Source organism: Propithecus coquereli, unplaced genomic scaffold (assembly GCF_000956105.1).
Source record: "Propithecus coquereli isolate 6110/MARCELLA unplaced genomic scaffold, Pcoq_1.0 Scaffold1, whole genome shotgun sequence".
Taxonomy (NCBI): domain Eukaryota; kingdom Metazoa; phylum Chordata; class Mammalia; order Primates; family Indriidae; genus Propithecus; species Propithecus coquereli.
The window spans coordinates 20,506,618-20,527,731 of record NW_012133857.1 but is presented as its reverse complement, the minus strand read 5'-3'; the positions used below and the strand labels follow the sequence as shown (position 1 = coordinate 20,527,731).

General features: G+C 41.3%; 1 protein-coding gene across 3 annotated transcripts in view; it reads right to left on the bottom strand.

Moving 5' to 3' along the window:
- The window catches only part of PXK (PX domain containing serine/threonine kinase), a 93,580-nt gene that overhangs the window by 10,185 nt on the left and 62,281 nt on the right, over positions 1-21,114 (bottom strand). For 2 of the 3 annotated variants that reach the window (XM_012664738.1, XM_012664814.1), the window contains 13 exons: positions 19,370-19,447; positions 18,817-18,890; positions 18,162-18,236; positions 14,398-14,502; positions 13,805-13,906; positions 12,492-12,653; positions 11,944-12,061; positions 10,621-10,699; positions 8,000-8,048; positions 4,392-4,469; positions 3,737-3,823; positions 3,232-3,301; positions 444-503 (listed from right to left, as the gene is read on the bottom strand). In XM_012664738.1, coding sequence (XP_012520192.1) covers positions 444-503; positions 3,232-3,301; positions 3,737-3,823; positions 4,392-4,469; positions 8,000-8,048; positions 10,621-10,699; positions 11,944-12,061; positions 12,492-12,653; positions 13,805-13,906; positions 14,398-14,502; positions 18,162-18,236; positions 18,817-18,890; positions 19,370-19,447 — 1,137 coding nt within the window. Of the gene's footprint in view, positions 1-443; positions 507-3,231; positions 3,302-3,736; positions 3,824-4,391; positions 4,470-7,999; positions 8,049-10,620; positions 10,700-11,943; positions 12,062-12,491; positions 12,654-13,804; positions 13,907-14,397; positions 14,503-18,161; positions 18,237-18,816; positions 18,891-19,369; positions 19,448-21,114 lie in introns of all 3 variants that reach the window. The other variant, XM_012664662.1, reaches the window with a different exon arrangement.

Here is a 21,114-nt window from a genome sequence, read left to right as displayed (position 1 = left end):
GTTATTTCACTCCTGCACCCAGGCATCTCACCAGTTTTGCTCTGTGACAAAACTGACACGATGAATGTCAGGCCCCCTGAGGAGAGAGCTCTGGCAGGACAGGGCCCCTGGGCAGCAACGCATTTGTTTTGTTCAGCTGAGCACGTACCAAGCTCTGATCTGAGGAGCCCTGTGCGAGGTGTTTCAGCAAAGAGAGCAAGCTTGAGCCAGTGGGTGGTTAGTGGCCCTAAAACCAGTTCATTCCTTGTGAAATCCAAGCGTGGAAATCTAGAACCTCAGTTCTCCCAAATGACACTACTAATTTGCATTCCCACTGGTCTCTCTTGAGAAGGCTGCTGCTATCTTACCCTGGAAATGCTTGGGCCAGGGCAGGAAGAGAAACAGCCCCGGCTCCTCCTGTTGGTGGAGAGGAGGGAGGCGTGTCACTTTACACCATTACTAACCTGATGTAGAGGGTGGAGTCGGCGATGATGGGGATGTGAGAGGTGAGCTGGCCCCAGATCCTGCTAAGATAAAACACAGAGAAACACCCTCATGGGGACCAAAGATAGACATTTTGGAATTTGGCCCAAGCCGTTGTCTAAGACTCTATACTTGGCTTAGCGTGTGGACCTTGTGGAACAAGGCGATGAGGGACAGAAAATTCAGAGACTGGACCCAGTGACGACAGGCTTTTACCCCAGTGCAGGTCTGCCACCTTCATCAGCCCACGAAGGCTCCTGGCCTCCCACTGCTCCCCACAGCCCACCTGGTTTGAAACCAGCTTTGCACAATCACGGGCTTATGCAGTTGGCTGCAATGTCTCTTCCTGACCTAACCCGCACCCCTAAGTGATGACAAGTGACAGTGGCCCCAAGTATCACAAGGGACAGAGAGGTGAAGAGCAGCCTCGTGGGGCCCTCCAAGGGAAGCGAGCGCTCACTGCAGCATTCACCCAGTGATGCTTTCTGTAGAAGTTCCATTTCATCAGCAGATACACTCAATTAGATAGGAACAGGCTATTTAGTTTGTGGATTTCCCAGGCCTTTTTTTTTTTTTACCTGAAATTCAGTAAATATCCTTATTTACATTAGGACAATGTGCAAAATCCCATATGTTGCAGGCTTTTTCTGGACCTAGTAATCTTATTATATTTCTGCTAGTCCCAAGTTCTCAGCATCTCCCTGCTTAGAAATCCCTAGAAAATATCCCCCTGGCCCAATGTAAATAGGAGGTTCCTACATAATCCTCTTCTATGGTGATCTAAAGGCCCCCCCACACAGGGAGATCCTATGGTTACCTGTTAACCAAAGCTCCCTAATTTGGTGCTTCCTGGGCCGACAAGCACATGCACCTAAAGGGAGGGTTGTCGTCACATGCCCGAGAAGCCACCACCAGCTGTTCTGGTTAAGCCTCCAGCCATCACCTCACTCACTAGCCACAGGACATGTTGGTGCCTCACAGTCACTGGGCATGATGAGAAATGTCCTAATTAAACCACACCTCCCTCCAGTTTAATACTTTTCCATTATTTGCAACCTTCCCTCAGCTCCCTATAAAATATGAGATGTGTTTTACTGAAAAAGGAGGTAAAACTCAATGCATGCTGTTTTCATATTGTTTATAGTGTTAACAGATTTTAATAGGGAGAAGCTTGAACTTGTGATTCCAGTAGGGTCTGGGAATGATCTGTACATTTCCATCAACAACTGCTACTTCACTTTCCTAAACTCCTTGAGGGCACGAAAGTGTCTTGGAGTCCCACCTGGCTGCATGTGGCACAGGGCTTTGCAGGCAGGCAGGGTCTCAGGAGGGTGGAGAGCACAGAGTCAGGCTTTCTCGATAAAGAATGGGATACTGGACAGAATGACTGCTGGTTGGAGACCTGAGTCTCAGCCTAATGATGACAAGGACTGGTCCATGTCCATCCCAACAACCAAGGAAAAAACAGACTTTTGTCTCTGAAATGACCTGCCGGCCACAACAGCATTCATCCCCAAGGAGCCTGCCTTGGTCTTCATTGGGACCTCCAGGGCCTGGGACCTCCCCTGCTTCTCCTTTGTAGCTCTCTCTGAGCCCTTCTCCAGCTTGGACTCTGCAGTAGTGTCGATGTGTTTCTTACTCTCCCTCTGGAGTCTCTCTCCTTCCAACTCTTCTAATTTCCAGCTCTGCTGCACCACCTGCATTCTCCTCAGCTCACGCAGCCCTCAGGACTGCAGCCTAATCCTCTGGTGCACTTCTCAGTTTCTCCTCTCGCCCTAGGCAGACATCCTCCTTGCTGAACACTCTCAGTTTCCTCCCTTTCTTCTACTTCTAAATTTCTCTGCCTCTTCACCTGCTGCTCCTCACTCCTCCTGCCTCCAAAAGAAGATGGACAGGTTTCCTCTAAAGCTGAAACTGACAGCTGGGCTCTTGATGCTAACCCCTTGGTTTTCTAGCTCCCCCATCATTTCCCTTTTTGCATCTTCAAATTCTCCTTCTCTGCTAGGTCCTTCCTCTGCCTAAAAGTATAATCAGCTATCCCTCAACCCCCCAAAATCTCCCTTTCCCTTGGCCCTCCAGGGCTGAGCCAAAGCTGCCAGGGTTAGGGTAAAACCTTCCCTTCTCTATGTGGAACTTTGCTTCACAGATTCATAAACTAGAAGAACTGGATGGCCTCCAGGGATTATTCAATCTGGCTCTGCTTTCCAAAGATGGAGACATTAAAGCCAAAGCCAGCGGGGCTGGGCGAGGGGCAGCTGGGAGTGGCAGTGAGGATGCCAACTCAAGACAGTGCTCTTTGTGCCATTTTGGCCTTTCAGGAATGACGTTTCTTGCCATCCCCAGACACCACTGAGTCCTTTCCTTAATCCCCATGGGAGGGCACATCCTCCCACCATGTGGGGTCCAGAGCAGAGGGCAGGATTTAAGATCATTTCTGTTCTTATGGGCTCTTCTAAAAACCAGGAGGCCTTGCATTAAGTCAGGTCTGTTTTTCTTCCATGCCTAATGCTCCTGTGCATTAGGTTGATCAACTCCTGCCCTCAGTGAAGAGGCTGAGCTACCTAATAACCGCTGAGGTCCCTTCTAGCACTTGAGTCCTGTGAGCCCATGAATAGCTGTTACAATCTTTCGTTAGAGACAGAGTGTTTTTGTTCTCTGCATTCATTACTATACTGCCCAGCCTTTGGCTACCAGAACCTCTTAACCCACCAGAGACTCCTGATTCTGACCTCTGGGTCCTGGGTCCCACTACAATCTATAACCAGTTACCTGAATTATTGGAGTTGCTGTACTTTGCTGAATGCTCTTCACTATTTTCAATAGCAGATCGTTTTGATTTCTTCAAGAATAAAAGAGAGGGGGAAGCAAAGAATAAATACACTGAAGCTTGGACTGAGAATAAAAGTATTTCCAGGCACACAGTTAAACTAGCTACAGACAAGGTCATATTTGGCCTCATAACTTAATACAAGTGAAGAAGCCACAAACCAAAACTAAAGGGTGAAATAAAACCAAGAATGCTGACTTTACTATCTCAGGCCAATTATTTCCTCCAATTACATGATGCCATAATCAGCCCAGCAAGCCAGGAAACTACATGGTCCATTTCTCTGCTCATTACTACATGACTCTTTTTTAAAAGCTGAAAACCAGTCATCTGGAAATAGTTTTAGCTCTCAAGGAGATACAGTACAAAATCTGTGATTAAATGTGCACCATTAACCTAGAACTTTGTTCACATGTAGTCAAGAATTCATCGAGACACCAGGCTTACCTTTCGAGCTAAAATCTTTCTTTTTTTTCTTTCTTCCTCAGATCCATGGTGTGACTGAGCTCTTGTCAGTCTTCGATGCTGGTGAATCTTTAAGAGATCACAGTTTATCACAAATGCAAGCATATCCCATGTAAGGCAGTTTCCCAATGAAAATCTTCTCCAACATGTTTTGCCAAATCAAATTTCATTTTGGATTAAAAAAAAAAAATCTTTCTATGCTCAGCCTGTCTACCCCATGGCATGGGTCTAGATGTCTGGATAAAGAGTATGCCAGAGGATGAAGACCCTTCTCATTCTCCGGATTTCCTCCTTGCCTTTCTCTGTTTTATAGTACAGAAGAAGAATGTGGTCCCAGCATCATTAGAGAGAGCAAGGACCATGAATGCCCCAACCCCCACCACCCCGATTCCCTGATTAAAGCAGGACCATCCTTGGTGAGAATGTTTGTTTCCCCCACTGACTCAGCCCCTTGAGGGCAGGACTGCGCAGTATTCAGCTCTGCGGTGCAGCGTCTAGCCTGGGGCTGGCTGATAGTAGGTATGCACAAAATGTCTGTGGTGCGAACAATCTGTTAAAAGTCGACCACTGTAAACACCATGGCAGAGGATAGGACACCATACTGTTAAAGGGTAATGACGAACTATTATCAACTTACCTGCTTCTGTTCTTCAATTAGTCTCTTTTCTATACATTCTTTGGCAATTCTCAATGCCTCTTTTAACTTTGTAGGGATCTGAAAGAAGAGAAAGTACATAATCCATTGAATAAAGTAGCTGGAGATTCTCCCAAGTCCTGGAGTCAATGAAGGAGTAGTTGGTTACCAAGAAGTCATCTGGAATAAAATCAGTTAAAACTGTCCACTCGAATCCTATCCCCACCACTTTTGGTATCCCTAACATGCTCAGTTCTCTAGCAATTTTTAGCAATGAACATATAAAAGTAAAACATAAATAAACATGATATATATTTCAAGTAATTCACATAATTCTCAAGGATTCTGAATTGTCAAAACAATCCTGAAACAGAAAAACAAAGTTGGAGGCCTCATATCTCCTGTTTTCAAAACCTATTGCATAGCTACAGCAATCAAAACAGCATGGTACTGACATGAAGACAAATACAGAGGCCAGTGGAACAGAACAAGAGCCTAGAAAAAAACCCTTGTGTATATGATCAAATGATCCTTGACAAGCATGCCAAGAACACATAATGGGGAAAAGACAGTATATTTAATAAACAGTGCTGGGAAAATTGGATATCCACATGCAAAAGAATGAAGCTAGACCCTTACCTTATACCATATACAAAAATTAACTCAAAATGAATTCAAGATCCAAATCTAAGACCTAAAACTATAAAACTCCTAAAAGAAAACACAGGGGAAAAGCTTCATGACATTGGATTTGGCAATGATTTCTTAGATTTGACACCAAAAGCACAGGCAATAAAAGAAAACCAAATTAAACTTCATGAATATTTAAAGCTTCTGTACAACAAAGGACACTATCAACAGAATGAAAAGGCAACCCAAGAAATGGGACAAAATATTTGCAAATCAAATAATCCCTGATAAGGGGTTAATATCCAGATATAGAAAAGAACTCCTATACTCAACAACAACAAAAAATAAGTTACTCAATTAAATTATGGGCAAAGGACTTGAACAGACACTTCTCCAAAGAAAATATACAAATGGCCAACAAGCATATGAAAAGATGTTCAATGTCTCTAATCATTAGGGGAATGCAAATCAAAACCACAATGAGACATCGCCTCACACCCATTAGGATGGCCACTATCAAAATAAAGTAACAAGTGTTGGCAAGGATGTGGAGAAATTGGAACCCTTATCCAATTTGTGCACTGCTGTTGGAAATGTAAAATGGTACAGCTGATATGGAAAATAGTATGGAGGTTCCTCAAAAAACTAAAAATAGAATTACCATACAATTCCATCCAGCAATTCCACTTCTGGGCATATATTCAAAAGAATTGAAAGCAGGATCGCAAAGAGATATTTACACACTCGTCTTCATTGTGGCATTATTCACAACAGCCAAGAAGTGGAGCAGCCCAAATGTCCATCAACAGATGTGTGAATAAAGAAAATGTGGTATATACATACAATGGAATATTATTCAGCCTTACAAAAGAAGGAAATCCTGTCACATGCTACAGTATGGATGAACCTTGAGAACATTATGCTGAATGCAATAAATGAGTCACAGGAGGACAAATACTGTATAATTCCACTTATATAAGACATCTAGAGTAGTCAAAATCATGGAAACAGGAAGTGGAATGATGGTTACCAGGAGCCAGGGAGAGGGGGAAATGGGGAGTTGTTTCACGGGTACAGAGTTTCAGTTTGTAAGTTCTGGAAATCTGTTACACAGCAATGTGAAGGTGTTAAAATCACTGAACTGTACACTTAAAAATAGTTATGAGGGTAAATTTTATGTGATTTTTACCATAATTAAAAATAAAAAATATATAAAGTCTATTAGAACACACACAAAAATTCTAGCAATAATATTTTATAATTTCAGAGGGACTTTCTGAAAGATTTACGTTCTGAATTTCACAAGAGTAAGCTTTTTCCTGTTGGGAAACTCTTCTAACAACAGCCCAGACTCAGTTTATTTCAGAGTCTATCACTTCTTAATTTATCAGCTTTTCAAACCATGAGGAATCCGGGCATGGAAAATAAGATACCCAGAACACATTGAACTTTTTTCTTTACTATTCTTTAAAAACTCTAAATTTAAAAATGTTTTGAGGAGGCAATATAGTCACATGGTTCAAAAGCCCAAAGGTATAAAAGGGCACACACCTTGTGAAAGGTCACCCACCTCGTTCTCCATGGAGGCAGTTCAGCATGGAGACTGACTACATTTCCCAAGAAGTTTAAGCGAGGAAGAGAAGAACATAAATGATTTTTCTTTACTACTTCAGATCAAAGCAGCTAATATTGTCAGAACTCCTCTGACTGGCAAAATAGGACAGAGGAAAGCATCTCTCTCACCTGTTTAATCTTCTGACCCCACCTTGGCTTTCTTTTTTGTTGCTGTTGTTGTTGCTTTCTAAATTTATTTTTATCATAATAGTATTAAAGAGAGAGAATTACCCCTCAACCTCCCACCCAAATCACACTACCAGTGAGCACAGATGAGAGCCAGGCCCTGAACAAGTTTACATAGATGATTGCAGCTGTCTAATGACAACAGACAGGCATGGCTCACCAACTGTACACACAAGTACACACAAACTCAAAGATTAAGTAATTGGCCATTGGTCAGTGGCTCTCAACTGGGAGCAATTTTGTATACCATCCCCAGGGGACATTTAGCAATGTCTGGAGACATTTTTGTCACAGTGGGGGAAAGGAAGGCAGGGAGTATCAGTGGCATCTAGCGGGCAGAGGCCAGGGATGCTGCTTCACATCCTATACTGCACAGGCCAGACCCCAGCACAAAGAATTATTTGGCCCAAACCGTCAAATGCTGTGGTTGACAAATCATGCTGTAGATAATGGCTAGAACTTTAAGAACAGAGTAAGGCATTAATCTGGTTTTTTGGGTTCCAAAGACCATTCTCTTTCTGTGACATACAACACCACTGCTTCCAAGGAGACTTCCTTCTAATCTTGTTTCTAAATACAAATACAGGCCAGGCGCGGTGGCTCACACCCGTAATCCTAGCACTCTGGGAAGCCGAGGCGGGAGGACTGCTTGAGCTCAGGAGTTCAAGACCAGCCTGAGCAAGAGTGAGACCCCTCTCTACTAAAAATAGAAAAAATTAGCGAAGCGTGGTGGCGTGCGCCTGTAGTCCCAGCTACTTGGGAGGCTGAGGCAGGAGGATTGCTTTAGCTCAGGAGTTTGAGGTTGCTGTGGGGTAGGCTGATGCCACGGCACTCTAGCCTGGGCAACAGAGCAAGACTCTGTCTCAAAAAAATAAATCAATAAAATAAATCAATAAATAAATAAATACAGATACATTGTTTTAAATGCTGTCTTTTTTTTTTTACTTTAGCCCAGATCATAATCATTTTCCATATTACAATGTCTTTATAAATTTCACTTTTATTGGATAAAAATATTTTATCAAATAGATACTATAAATTATTAAATTTAGGACATTTATATCACTTCCAAATTTTCCCTATTATGTGCCTTCTTTTTTAGGCTAAAAAAATTTAAAAAGCTAACTTTCAAAGTCAACTTAGTTATGCCACAAAATAAAACATGATATAATTTGCTTTACCTTAAACTGTGGTTTTTCAGAAGTGGTTAGTAAAACATCACTGAATAATCTGTAAAGAAAAGAAACAAACAAAAAAATCTTTCTTGAGCCAGATGCACTCTCAAAATAGGATTAAAGCAGACTGAGACACCTTTAGCATGAGGTCGCATGGGATCTCCCTCCCCTGCCCCACATCCCCAGCCTCTGAGCCCAAGCCGCCATTCCACGTTTATCACCACACACAGAGGAATATGTACGTCTCCCAATGCGACCCCCTCCCCACCGTGTTACCAGGGGTCTGGGCCAGCTGTGTGCCGAAGGTGATTTCCCCACTGTCAGGCAATATAATACTTTAAAAAGACAATTTTTGCAAATACTAATTTGTAAAAGTATTGCAAATAAAATATGCAGTAGACATTTCTAAACAGAATAACTGGTTTTCTTCTTTTTTTTCTTGCCTCAAAAGAGGATAAAATTTATTCTAGAGCTCAAAAATGTTCAAGTAAATAGAAGGGAATAGTCCTGATTGGAATCTCACAGGAAAATAATTTTCTTCTAAGTGTTTCTCATGCTCCATTTTAAAAAATAGCAGTTTTTGAAGTATATCAATTCTCTCTTCAAAACTATGTTATTAAAAATAATAGCATGAGCTGGGCATGGTGGTGTGTACCTGTAATCCTAGCCACTTGGGAGGCTGAAGCGGGAGGATAGCTTGAGCCCAGAAGTTTGAGACCAGCCTGGCCAACATAGTGAGACCCTGTCTCAAAAAAAAAGGGGGATGAGGCCTCCTGCTTTGGCCTCTGGAGTAGCTGGGACTACAGGTACATGTCATTGAACCTGGCTGAATATTTTGAATTGTGTCTTTTGAAAGACACAAGTAGAAATTACAGGGTCAACTTTTTCCCACAGTGCTCCCCAGAGTCCTGTCTGTCCCTCGGCCACATATCCATTTACTTCCAGACAACAGAACATTTTAACAAAACATAGTTCACACCTCTCCAAGTGCTCCTGTCAAGGCTTAAGCCCACAGGATATAAAGACTTAGGTAAATAAAAAATATCTGGATCCTTTTTGTTTACACAAGGTCTTGCTCTGTTGTCCGGGCTAGAGTGCAGTGGCATCATCATAGTTCACTGCAACCTCAAACTCCTGGGATCCAAGTGATCCTTCAGCCTTGGCCTCCCCAGATGCTAGGACCACAGGTGTGAGCCACTGTGCCCGGGCTTGGATTCACTTTAGAACTGGAAGACTGGGAGAAAAATGTGAGAGCTTTGGAGTGGGGAGTGCAAATGCAAACTCAAGTAAATCAACCTGCATACAGGCCATTCCCTAACTATTATAGAAGTGCATTTTGTTTATGAGAAATTTGTTTTGTTTTCCAAACTGGATCTATTTTTCCATATTCACATTGTGATTAATGGTTGATGGACTGGAGACGGATGCTCCAATGTCTGCTGAACATTAGAATGTCATAGCCACAAGGCAGGGGCTTGGTTTCCTCTGTTCATCACAGCCTCCCCAGGGCCTAGAATGGCACCTGGTCTCTCGTAGAGCCTCTCTAAACACTTGTGCAAAGAAAGAACAAGGAATCTGAAGGTATCGCTACCTCCTCTGAACTCTGGTTGCATGCACGTCAAGCTGTCCCCTGCCTTGTTTCCCCATATTATTGTTTCCAGAGTATATCTGTTATACAACAAGCTGGCATAGACAAAGCATGGGGTATATTGGCTGGTACATGATACTCGAAAAATATAAGCTGAATCAATATTAAGCATAACTAACACTTTATAAGTGCTGCTTAAGTGCCTGGCGCTGTCCTAGGAATCACCTCAATGGATCCTCCCACCATCTTCTGAGGTGGGGACCATTATCATCAACCCCATTTTACAGTTCAGGAAATGCCACTTGCAGAGGTTAGGAACCTTGCCTGAGGTCACCCAGGTAGAAGTGTGAAGCTGGGATCCACCCCCAGGTCTGTCTGACCCCAGCTGCATCCTTCTTAACCATTCTGCTGCCTCTCCATGCAGGAATAGAGAATGTACCTAAAGGAAAGGCCCCAAAGTACTATTTCAACTGCCTCGATGAACTATTCATAACCCTGTTTAAGAGAAAATGTCTTCTGAGCTCTAAGTCCCTAGCACAGTGCCTGGTACATGCTGGATGTTTTATAAATAGTACTCAGCGAGTAATTAACAAAAGCATGAGGGCCCAGAAACACATTGCCCTTCTCCTGGAGGGCAGACCCTCCAAGGCCCCGTGACCCGTGAACTATCCACAGATGGAGGCCAACTGGTTTGCTGATTCCGGGTCAGAAAAGAGAGACACTGGGGAGGGCGCTACTGAGGGAGGTATTTCCTGAGCTGGGGGCTGCCACACATATACACGCACACTGCTAACGCTGACAGAGGAGAGACACATGTGAAAACAACACTGATGTCAAAGGAAAGCAATCAGACTAAGAGCAGAGAGGTCACAATGAAAGTGTCATGATACCACGCTGCAAGCGCCCGTCAGCAAGCAGGTCACTCTGACTCTGCAGGGACCGCAACTGAGTCTTTACTGCAGTGCCAGGTGCTTGGGCACAGTGGTCCGGTGTTCAACACAGTTATCAAGATTACAACCAGTGCATATGATTGACTTACGGCATCTGTAAGAGCCGGGAGACGGTAGGCATGCCATTTTTACAGGCTTCACAAGACAGCGTAGACTCCAACACGGCCACTTGAAATGAACAGATACACATTTTAGTTCCACAGAACACACTGGCAAATCCACTTGCTGATGAAGAGTTTGACACTGCTTTGCAGCAACTGTCTGCAGGCTGATCAGGACAGTGTCAAAACTCTTCACACACAGACAGATGGCATACGTGGGGAGGGGGGTGCTGGCAACACTGGTGTTACTGATGACTCAAAAGAAAGGGCTTAGAAACCACATGCTGACAGAAAGCTAGATGTATTTCAAAGGTAATTGGAGGAAGGATTCAAGATACCATTCATAAAAGTGTTTGTTCTCTTAAAAGAGAAGTCAACACTACACAGGAGTAAAATTCTGAACTTGAAAGACATTTTGCTGCTTGCCTGCTTTTAATCAAAACCAGCACACAAATGCCAATTGTTGGTATCTCATCATCTGACACTCTGGGTGCTATAAACAAGCAGCCAGATTTTCCTACCCACAGGTCACTGTTCAGTTTCAGCTGTTTAAATGCAACACACGAGTCCCAGAGCCTGTTCTCTTGAACTGCCTCATTTGACACAGTAACACTTGGTGGAGGAGGGTTGACTCAACGCCTCCAAGGCACAGTGGCCCAAGGGCTACCCATCTTCTCACCCCCCTGCTCTGGCCATCAGTTCTGAGCTGGCTGTGGAGGGGATGAAAGGGTCCCTGGATGAGTCTGCACCAGTTCCTATGTCCCTCCTTCCTAAAGGTGCCTGTCTCCCAGCTTTCCGCAGCCCCTCAGGTAATGCTGAAAGAGCTCCTGGATCCAATTTGTCTGGGTGTCTGCATTTCTGCTGCCTGCCCTACGTCTGGGCTCAGTGGGCTCTTATCTATGGCGCTTCCAGCCTATGGTTCCTTGTTCCTTGCAAGTCCCACTCCAGCCTTGGTCTGACACCTACCCGAGTCCTCAAGATTGGCTTCCAGCTGCTTGGCCCTGGCTTCTGCCTCTGCATCAGACTCACACTGGCCATACTTCTCTTTATGTCCTCCTGCTTCCAAAATGCTAATGTACTTTACAAAAAGTTCCTGGAAGATTTCAGATATTCTGACAAATGGACAAACCATCTCAATTTCTACTGAAGTGCATTTAAGTAAATTACTCAAATGTGATCTACTTTTAAGTTGGATAAGAATTTCTGGCTGTGGAGGATGGCAACTTCCTCTGGGTCTTTCCTGGACTCCGGAAAGAGGTGACTAGCTCTACAGACCAGGGCCCAGAAGAAGCCTCCCCGTCCCATACTGACCCACAGCCATGGACGGGGCAGGAGGGAAGGAGTCTACAGGCACCGAGTCTGGTGGTCGTCCATAAGTCATTTCATATAGTAAGTGGCCAAAGCAGTGGACATCCACGCTTTCCAACGTCTGTGGAAAAAACAGAGCAGCAGCACGTTCATTCTTCAGTTTGGCTTTGTGGATCCCAATGCTCCTGCCCCAGGCTTCCTCTGAGAAATAAGGCCCAGGGGCAGCCCCACTCCTAATTGGTAGTGAAAACGAAACTCCAAAGCCTTTTGTAAAAGCTTACGAGGTACTGCTCTGACCTGAGGTCTTCGTCCTACCTTTGAAGGTCTTTCAGTCAGTGCTTCTACTCTGCTCCTTACCCCATCCACCACTTCAAACGTAGCCTCTCAGAACTACGGCAGTGCTCCATGGGACAAACGGGGAAAAGAGGCAAAGCCTACCCCACTGTACCTTTCACAGCTTAGTGCGTATTTCCTACGTGGGCATGGGTCCTGCCATGGGGATAATTTACACCTAACAGTGAATCTGCTGCTTCATGACTTTAGCAACTTACATTGATTTTCCTAAATTGTGAGAAATAAGATCGGTAGAAGGATGGAAGGCCCAATAAGGAATTCTCAAGGTCTAGCAGCCGGCAAGTGTCCCCATCTAGCATCACATTGGAGGCATGAAGATGCCCATAAGGGAAGCCCTTGTCGTGAAGAAACTTTAATACCTATTAAAAAATATGTATAGGTTATATATCCCTGCCAACTCACTCAGATACAAGACAAGTTAAACTTTGTTTTTCAAGTCAATATATTTTGAAACAAAATCAAACAGATCACTGGGGAGATTCCTGAAGAAAAATGCCACCTGTACCCATTTCTTTGGAAAAGGAAGCGAAGCTGAATGCTTTCCAGTTGTGAGGCTGTGAGACACCACCAAGCTCCCTCTTTTCCAAAGAACAGAGATGCAGCCTGTGTCTGCTTAGAGTCAATGACTTTGATGCCAAAAGGCTCTGCGTTAAGCACTTTCTGAGAGCTATCATATCAGTGCTTCCACCAGTTTTTCAGAAAAAAAGGGTTGAATTAAAAATATCTCTAGTCCAATCTCTCCTCAGAATGTATTTAGCTATTTATTAATAGAAACACACAACAAGCTCCCACAAAAAGAAGCAAACTTTTCAGCTGCCATTTAAATAAACAGTGGCTCACCCAGTAATAGAGATGGCCGGATACAGCCTTACAAACGCCTGGTGAGCTAGAGCACCAGCCCAGGGAAACCCACCGAGGACTGGAAGGAAATACTACAACTTCTCTCGTTAGTTGTTGCTTTTAAAAAATCTTATTCTTTTTAAACTTAAAATGTACAAAATAATATTAGTAGTTGTACATGCATATAATTTATAGTTAAATATACATATAACATGGGGGCATTATGCTTAAATTGGTTATGATAAGGTTGCACAATCCCAGAAGCCTGGAGAATACTGATCTAGAGGGTGATGTGGGAAAGGCTTTCACTGCTGGTTACACTTCTGTAAGGGAGCCATATGGGTATGTACATGACATAACAAAATAAAATATCCTGGCACAGAGATAAAGATCAATCAAAGATAATACAAAAGTTGATATCCACACACAATGAAGTTCTTAAATTCAGACACTAAATTCCAATCGCTAAATCTTTTGGAATTTTGTAGATCTAAATTACTGTTACCTTAATCTCAAATATTTGCTTGTTGGGGTAAAATATGACAATGCCATCAGTTTATAAGTAATCAGACAACTTAAGCAATTTTGGATATTGCCTGAGAACTTTTCCTAAAGCATAATATGATTTTGGATGAAATTCCAATGTAACTTAAAGAAAAATACTTCTTACCTCTAATATTTGTCGTCCGTATGTTTTTATTTGCTGGAGTTCAAGGCCCTGAATCTTCTTAGGGTTGCAGTACTTCTTTAAAAATGGGTCTTTTGGTTTTGCCTTTGGAAAAGAAGAGGCACAACTTTATAAAGGCTGGGGGCACCAGAGATGGCCAGGCTGAAGGATATGGGTTTTTAAAATACAACGGTTTGTGTAGCTGATAAAAAGAGGCTGACCTGGGTTCCGTCCCTTCTCTAGCCCAGTGAAGATGTGCCTAGTCTTGGCCTTAGCAGATCCCAAAGTCTTGAATAGTGTAAGAATTCTTCAGTATTATTTTCTTAAGTGCAAGATACAAACTTTAAAATTGACCTAAGAGAGCAGCCTACAATGTAATGAATATATTCATTAAATGTTCAACCTTCCCTGGTGTGGGGAAAGGAATGCTTTTGGGTATAATTTTTACTATTAATAGAAGAAAAATAAATTCCAAATGAAATAAAAATTAAAATAAAATCCTCAGGGCATCTGGAACCTAAGGCATTAAGTATCAATAACAGGTTTTAAGGGGACTTGAGAACTTCTTTATGACCATGAACTTGCACCACAAGTACCTTATAGATCAGATCCTTCAAAGTTCCTTTTTCGTTAAACGTCCTAATTAGCAATGCTGAGGATTCATTAGCTGTGGCAAAGGTAACCCGATAGATGTAAGGGTGCTGCCAAAACAAAAAAGAAATTCACATTGAGATGCATTAGGATCTAGGTCTTTTTAGATCCAGGTTCTAGTTATGCAGAGTCAAGTGCAACCTTTTAGTTGCATACAAATATGGTGCTATTCCCTGAACACAGGGCATTTTCAAGTTGTTAGATGATCAACTAGTTGCTTCTTCTTCAGATGGGGGAAGGGGTGTTAATTGTAGTGACAAAACAAAGTGGATAACTGACCTGCTAAGCTCTACATGTGAAGCATCTGCGTTGGTGTGTGCGTTCTCATAGTTGGGCAAAAGTGTGGTGGAAGAGAGAAAAAGTCTGAGTTTTTGGAATAATGGTTTTAATATTCTGCCTCTGTAAATCAGTAAAGAATACAGCCAAACCTCAGAACAGGCAAGTGGGGATCAGGATAAACGTGTCTTTGCTCACAGCTTTGCCTAACATTCCACACTGCTGTTTGGGTGCCAAGCCAGGGAGTATGACGGCCAGAAAACAAGCAAAAGTAGCATCTTCTGGCATCTCAGCCCTTTTCCAAAGCAGCTGGCATGAATCTTCCTGCCTTTCTACAGAAGTTTGCAATATGATGATTCACAGTGTCCTTCTCAGATGGGGACACTGACGTCAACCAAGTGGAGTGGGGAAAAGACAAATTATTTAATGACTAAAAGGGAAGTACCCATATGACCTATTAATAGAATTTTGGTTACATTAAACAAACTGGCTCCAGACAGGTATTTCGATGCTCATTAGCACAAAGGAGCAATCATGAAAATTCAAAGCCCCATGGGAGCTGAGCCACACAGGGATTTTTGAGGGCTGACATGGAGTAGGTTGAGGGGTGGAAGGGTATACCCAGGAAAATAGAGTAATTGATCATGAAGTTTCTCCTGATCATCACATCTAAATGGTTGCTGTTTTTTAACAGCTTTACTAAGATGTAATTCCATATCATTATAATTTACCCATTTATAGTGTACAATTCAATGGTTTTCAGTATATTCACACAGTTATGCAACCATCACACAGTCTAATTACAGATCATTTTCATCACCCCCAAAAGAAACTCAATGAGTAAAATAAAAGTGCTTGAGTCCATACTTATATAAATACATAAAGTGGGGAGAACAGAAGCTCTTCTTTATGGTAGAATGCCAACTAACAAATACAGAAGGCGGCCGGATGAGGTGGCTTCCGCCTGTAATCCAAGCACTCTGGGAGGCTGAGGCGGGAGGGTTGCTTGAGGTCAGGAGTTCAAGACCAGCCTGAGCAAGAGTGAGACCCTGTCTCTATAAAAAATAGAAAAATTAGCTGGGCGTGATGGTGTGCACCTGTAGTCCCAGCTACTCGGGAGGCTGAGCCAGGAGGATTGCTTGAGCCCAGGAGTTTGAGGTTGCAGTGAGCTATGATGACGACACCACTGCACTCTAACCAGGGTGACAGAGTGAAAGTCTGCCTCAAAAAAAAAAAACAAAAACGGAAGGAATGATAGAGTTAGAATATCACATTGAATGCTAAAACTGTGATAAAGAACAGGATATTTATGTAGTCTCAAAATATCTCCCTACACATTACTTATTAAGTAATTATAAGTATTTATCTTAAGAAAATAATCAAGGATGGGTACAAATGTTTAGCTAAAATTGTTCACTATGGCTTTTATTTTCTTTTTTTAAATAAGAGCAAAAGGCAGGGTGATCCAAATGTCTAGTAGAAGATTAGTTGAATAAACTAAAGTACAGCCAATGACAATTCTTTTTTTTTTTGAGATAATTTCTCACTCTGTCACCTGGGGTAGAATGCAGTGGCATCATCATAGCTCACTGTAACCTCAAACTCCCAGGCTCAAGCAATCCTCCTACCTCAGCTTCCCAAGTAGCTGGGACTACAGGTACAGGCCGCCATGCTTGGCTAATTTTTCTATTTTTTGTAGATAGGGTCTTGCTATGTTTCTCAGGCTAGTCTTGAACTCCTAGCCTCAAGGGATCCTTTCAATGTGAGACACAGAGCCCGGCACAGCCAATGGGAATTCTATGCAGCCAGTAATAATGATACGTTACTATATTTATTGACAACTAAAGATACTCATGGTACACCATTAATAAAAAATTTAAAAAATCAGATTTTAAAACACTATGTACGTAACAATTTTTCAAAAAATCATAAAAATTCTAGAAAAGTAGTAACTCAACATTTTGGTTCATACTTCTGGTTGATTGGGATTACACGTGAGTTTTACTTTCTTATTTTTGCTTATCTGTGTCTTCTGACTATTCTACAATTAATATGCACCACTTGTACGCACTTTTTATTTTTTTTTATTGTTTTACTAGAGATGGGGTCTCACTATGTTGCCCAGGCTTGTCTTGAACTCCTGGGATCAAGTGATCCTCCTTCAGACTCCCAAGTAGCTGGGATTACAGGTGCATGCCACTGCACCTGGCTATACTATCTTTTTTTATAAAGCATATCCATTAAAAGAAATTTAGATGGGCACGGTGGCTCATACCTATAATCCTAGCACTTTGGGAGGCCAAGGAAGGAGGATCTCTCGAGGCCAGGAGTTTGAGACCAGCCTGGGCAACATAATGAGACCCTGTCTCTACAAAAAATTTAAAAATTAGCTGGGTGTGGTGGTGCATGCCTGTAGTCCCAGCTACTTGGGAGGCTGAGCTGGGAGGATGGCCTGAGCCCAGGTGTTCCAAGTTGCAGTGAGCTATGCTCACGCCACGGTACCTCAGCCTAAGCAACAGAGCTAGACCTTGTCTCTAAAGAAAAAAAAAGAAAGAAAGAAAGAAAGAAAAGAAAAGAAAAGAAAAGAAAAGAAAAAGGAAATTTGGAACTGGGTGCTGACATCCTGTGTTGCATACCCAATCAAACTTGAAGTTCGTAGCATTTTTCTCGGCCACGCATTACACCTCATTAAAAGCTTAGTTTTGCTAGTTTGACAAGACACTGTATCTTCAAAGATGAACTTTGCAACCTAAGTGGACAAGTCAGCATAATTGCGCTCAGTCCATGAGTGCCTCATTCTGAGGACCTGCATCCTCATGCAGACAACAAGATAAAGAACATCAACACGAATTCAATTTCCTGGCCAGATTAGTTTTTGCTGAAAATAATGTGCACATATTTTGAAATACATCAGTGTGGTTCTTTCCACTGAGGGCCCTGGATTCCAATTGTGTATTAGCATAAATAATGCCATGTACTCCGAAAGGCCAACTAGTTAGCCTGTGAGAGTAGTAACTCAGACAGCAAAATGGCTATTTTGCCTTTCCCTCATTCAGCTCATCCACATCCTTATGAGTTCTGTTTTCTCAGGCCAGAAACAGATATTTCAGTTCCACTGATATAAACACCCTCACCAAGAACAAGAGGCTCGGAGAAGTGGCTGCTTTCCTACTCTGATATTTGCTTAAAACACAAAGGCTATATTTAAATTACCACATTTCATGGATTGTGCACATTGTCATGAATGCCATTTCAAATGGCCTGTTATCTATGGGAGTAGCTCTGCACAATTTCAGTCTGAACCGAAATCCACTGTACCTTTCTATTGTCTTAGGCCTACATAGTATTTCCAGCTCTTCTGTCCATGTTTACCCACAAAAAACATTGCGAATCTGTGATCAGCACTGACAATAACAGAAGGACTTGTACTCACCAAACAGGAAGGAAGAAGTTTGATTAGACACTGAAAATCTTTATCTGACAAGTATTTGTCTGGGCCAAGGTCAGCCTGAAAACATGGGAGGAAATAATTCAGGGTACTGCTTTGGTCATCAAAAGGAAAATTACTTGTAAGTCTCTTTAATTTTATTTGTCCAAATAAATGACTGTAAACCAAAGAGGAAAAATCACACTAAATCTTGCTGCCTCAAGACCTTTCTGGAGAGTAGTATATAAAAATACTAGGACTTAACTATAATCTTATCTAATTCCATTAACCAAATATATCACTAAAACTCCCAAACTGAAGAGATAAAGTAATGCCCAAGTATTTTTTTTTTGGAGGTAAACTCCAAAACTGTCAACCCTGAAGAGATTCCAGGATCTATTTTAAGTGATTACTATTTCTTTCCAAATGTTTCCTCATTGACCAAATATAATTACATCTCTATAACCAAATGCATAGCAAAGTGACTTAAAATGACTCTCCTTTGATGTGGGACCAAGGAAGCCTTTACATCATCAGTAAAGCCTTTATAGTACAATTTTGCCATTCTTCTGTCGAATCTGCAACCATTAACCCATCTAAAGCCCCTAAAATGAGACTGAAGGAAAAAAAAAACAATAAACAAACTAGCTTACTAGCTTACCCAGCTTAACACTAGCCGTTCCTTTGGCTGATTTTTAATCTTCATCAAGAAATACTTCTTCCTTATCCTCCAACCTGCCATAGAAGCAGAAATGTGTTAATAGCTGCATAATTTTGCAATAATTGATATGTTTCATTAAGTAAATAAAAATTAAGTTTGGCAATATTATCCACAGCTATGTAGGCACCAATAAGAGAACAATTTGATAATTTTGGCGTAGGAAAAGCTACACTAAAACAACCAATAAAGAAATCACTATATTCATGGAAATAGTAGAAAAACAGCACTTCAGTTTAGATTTAGTAAAAAAAGATAAATGAGGAATGAATGGTAGTTCTGAAAGCTACTATCATCCAAATCCTCTGATGGGGCTTTAACCAAGATTCATTAAGTATTAAAAGTTAAGGACTGTATCTTCAAGCAGTAGGGAGGCAAAAAGAAAAAGAAGTCACCTGCATTCAAGAGCGTTCTTGGGATACGTATCAGAAAGCATGACTAAGAATCCAGTTCTGTGATCTGTCTTTTTAACAGAATGGGCATGCCAGTTTCTCACCTATGTCTTTCAATGGTTCTACCACCTCCCACTTTGGTTCTGATCGGAAGAACATGGAAACCTGTTGTAAGGCAATCTCTGCAATGACATTTTAGAAACTCATTAGTCAAACATATCAGGAAAGAGCCATATGCTTAAAACATTATTCTTGTAAATGAAATCCTTATAGTCTATCACATTCTTAAAAAACTTAATTACTAAAAATATATAAATATATGAACACAAACTAAAAGCAATGTGGGATTTCAGATTGGATCCTGGACCAGAAAAAGCACATTAGTAGAAAAACTGGTAAAGATCTGAATAAAGCCTACAGTTAATAGTAACACGTTAATATTAATTTCTTTGTTTTGATAAATGTACCATGGTTATATAAGATGTTAACATTAGGGGAAACTGGGTGAAAAGTATATGGAAACTCTCTGTAGTATCATTCCAACTTCTAAGTAAATCTAAAATTATTCCAAAATTAAAAGTATATTTTAAAAAGCATAATTATTAATAATATGAAAAATATATATTTTTTAAACTAGAAAATCTAAAATATGTAAACTAACTGGTCAAACCCAAGAAGTCAATATATGCACCATACTACAACCCAAGCCCACAACCCAAAACATGTTCTAAGCTCAGCATTTAACGTCACCCCAAGTGATATTTATCCCATCTTCATTCCTCGTGGAATTACAGCTTTCATCAACAAAAAAGTGATTAGCCTTAAACATATATTGGAAATAAAAGCCAGTGTACAGCAACAACACGGTTCTATTATGGGAAGTCGCTGAGTGCCTATTTACTGGAAAAAAAAAAATCCATCCTTCTTTTCGTGTTCATTTATTATGAGCACGTTTCCCCTTTTTAAGACAACAATGAGAAGAGGAAGTTCTTTAACGTTTGCTGTATTAAGAAATTATCAGAATAACTGTGCTTTTACATTTCCTGTAAAAAGCAACATCTGTAATTTGCCATTTCCCCTCAATGCAGAGAGTAAATGAAACCACTCCAGATCCTTGAAAGCGAACAGCAATCCTCCAAATGTACTGTGGAATTTCACTTCTGCCTACCATTAATTACATTCCAGGCATAAGAGATTGGGCAGGAATGTTCTCCATATGTCAAAATGACCTTGTTTGAAATTACCATGCCAAGAGCTTGGCAAACAGTATCATCTTGATATATTTTATAGTACATTTTGAGTTAAAAGATTTGGAGAAGAAAACAATTTACTAGCTACTTGTTTACTGACTCAATATGTAAAGTGTCATTGGTTTCTGCTCAGCAAAAAATATGTGATGACCAAATACAAAACTGGCTCCATTCACCCTTGTTCTAACTACCCCAACATGTGACAAACCATTGGGAGGGCCTGGGTATAGCAGAAACTATAAATTTTCATTGTCAACACTAGGAACTCTGTACGTCCACTATAATTAGTGCCAATATAAAGTGTTTTTAGTATCTCCCAAATATAATAGCTTGAACATAAACAAACTTAAAACGAATTAAGTGAAAATTATTCATATCAACTTTGAGAAGGACCATGAAAAATAATTTTCTAATGCGTGCAATGTCATTCCAAGAGACTGCAAGGACAGTTGTTCAAAACTAACCGTTACTCATAATTCTCCACAAAATCATTATTCAACAATATTTACTGCATGCTACTATGTGCCATACATTGTTTTAGGAATGGGGAAAATAGCTGTGAACAAATGGAACTCTCTAGATTTGTTACTGATAAACTA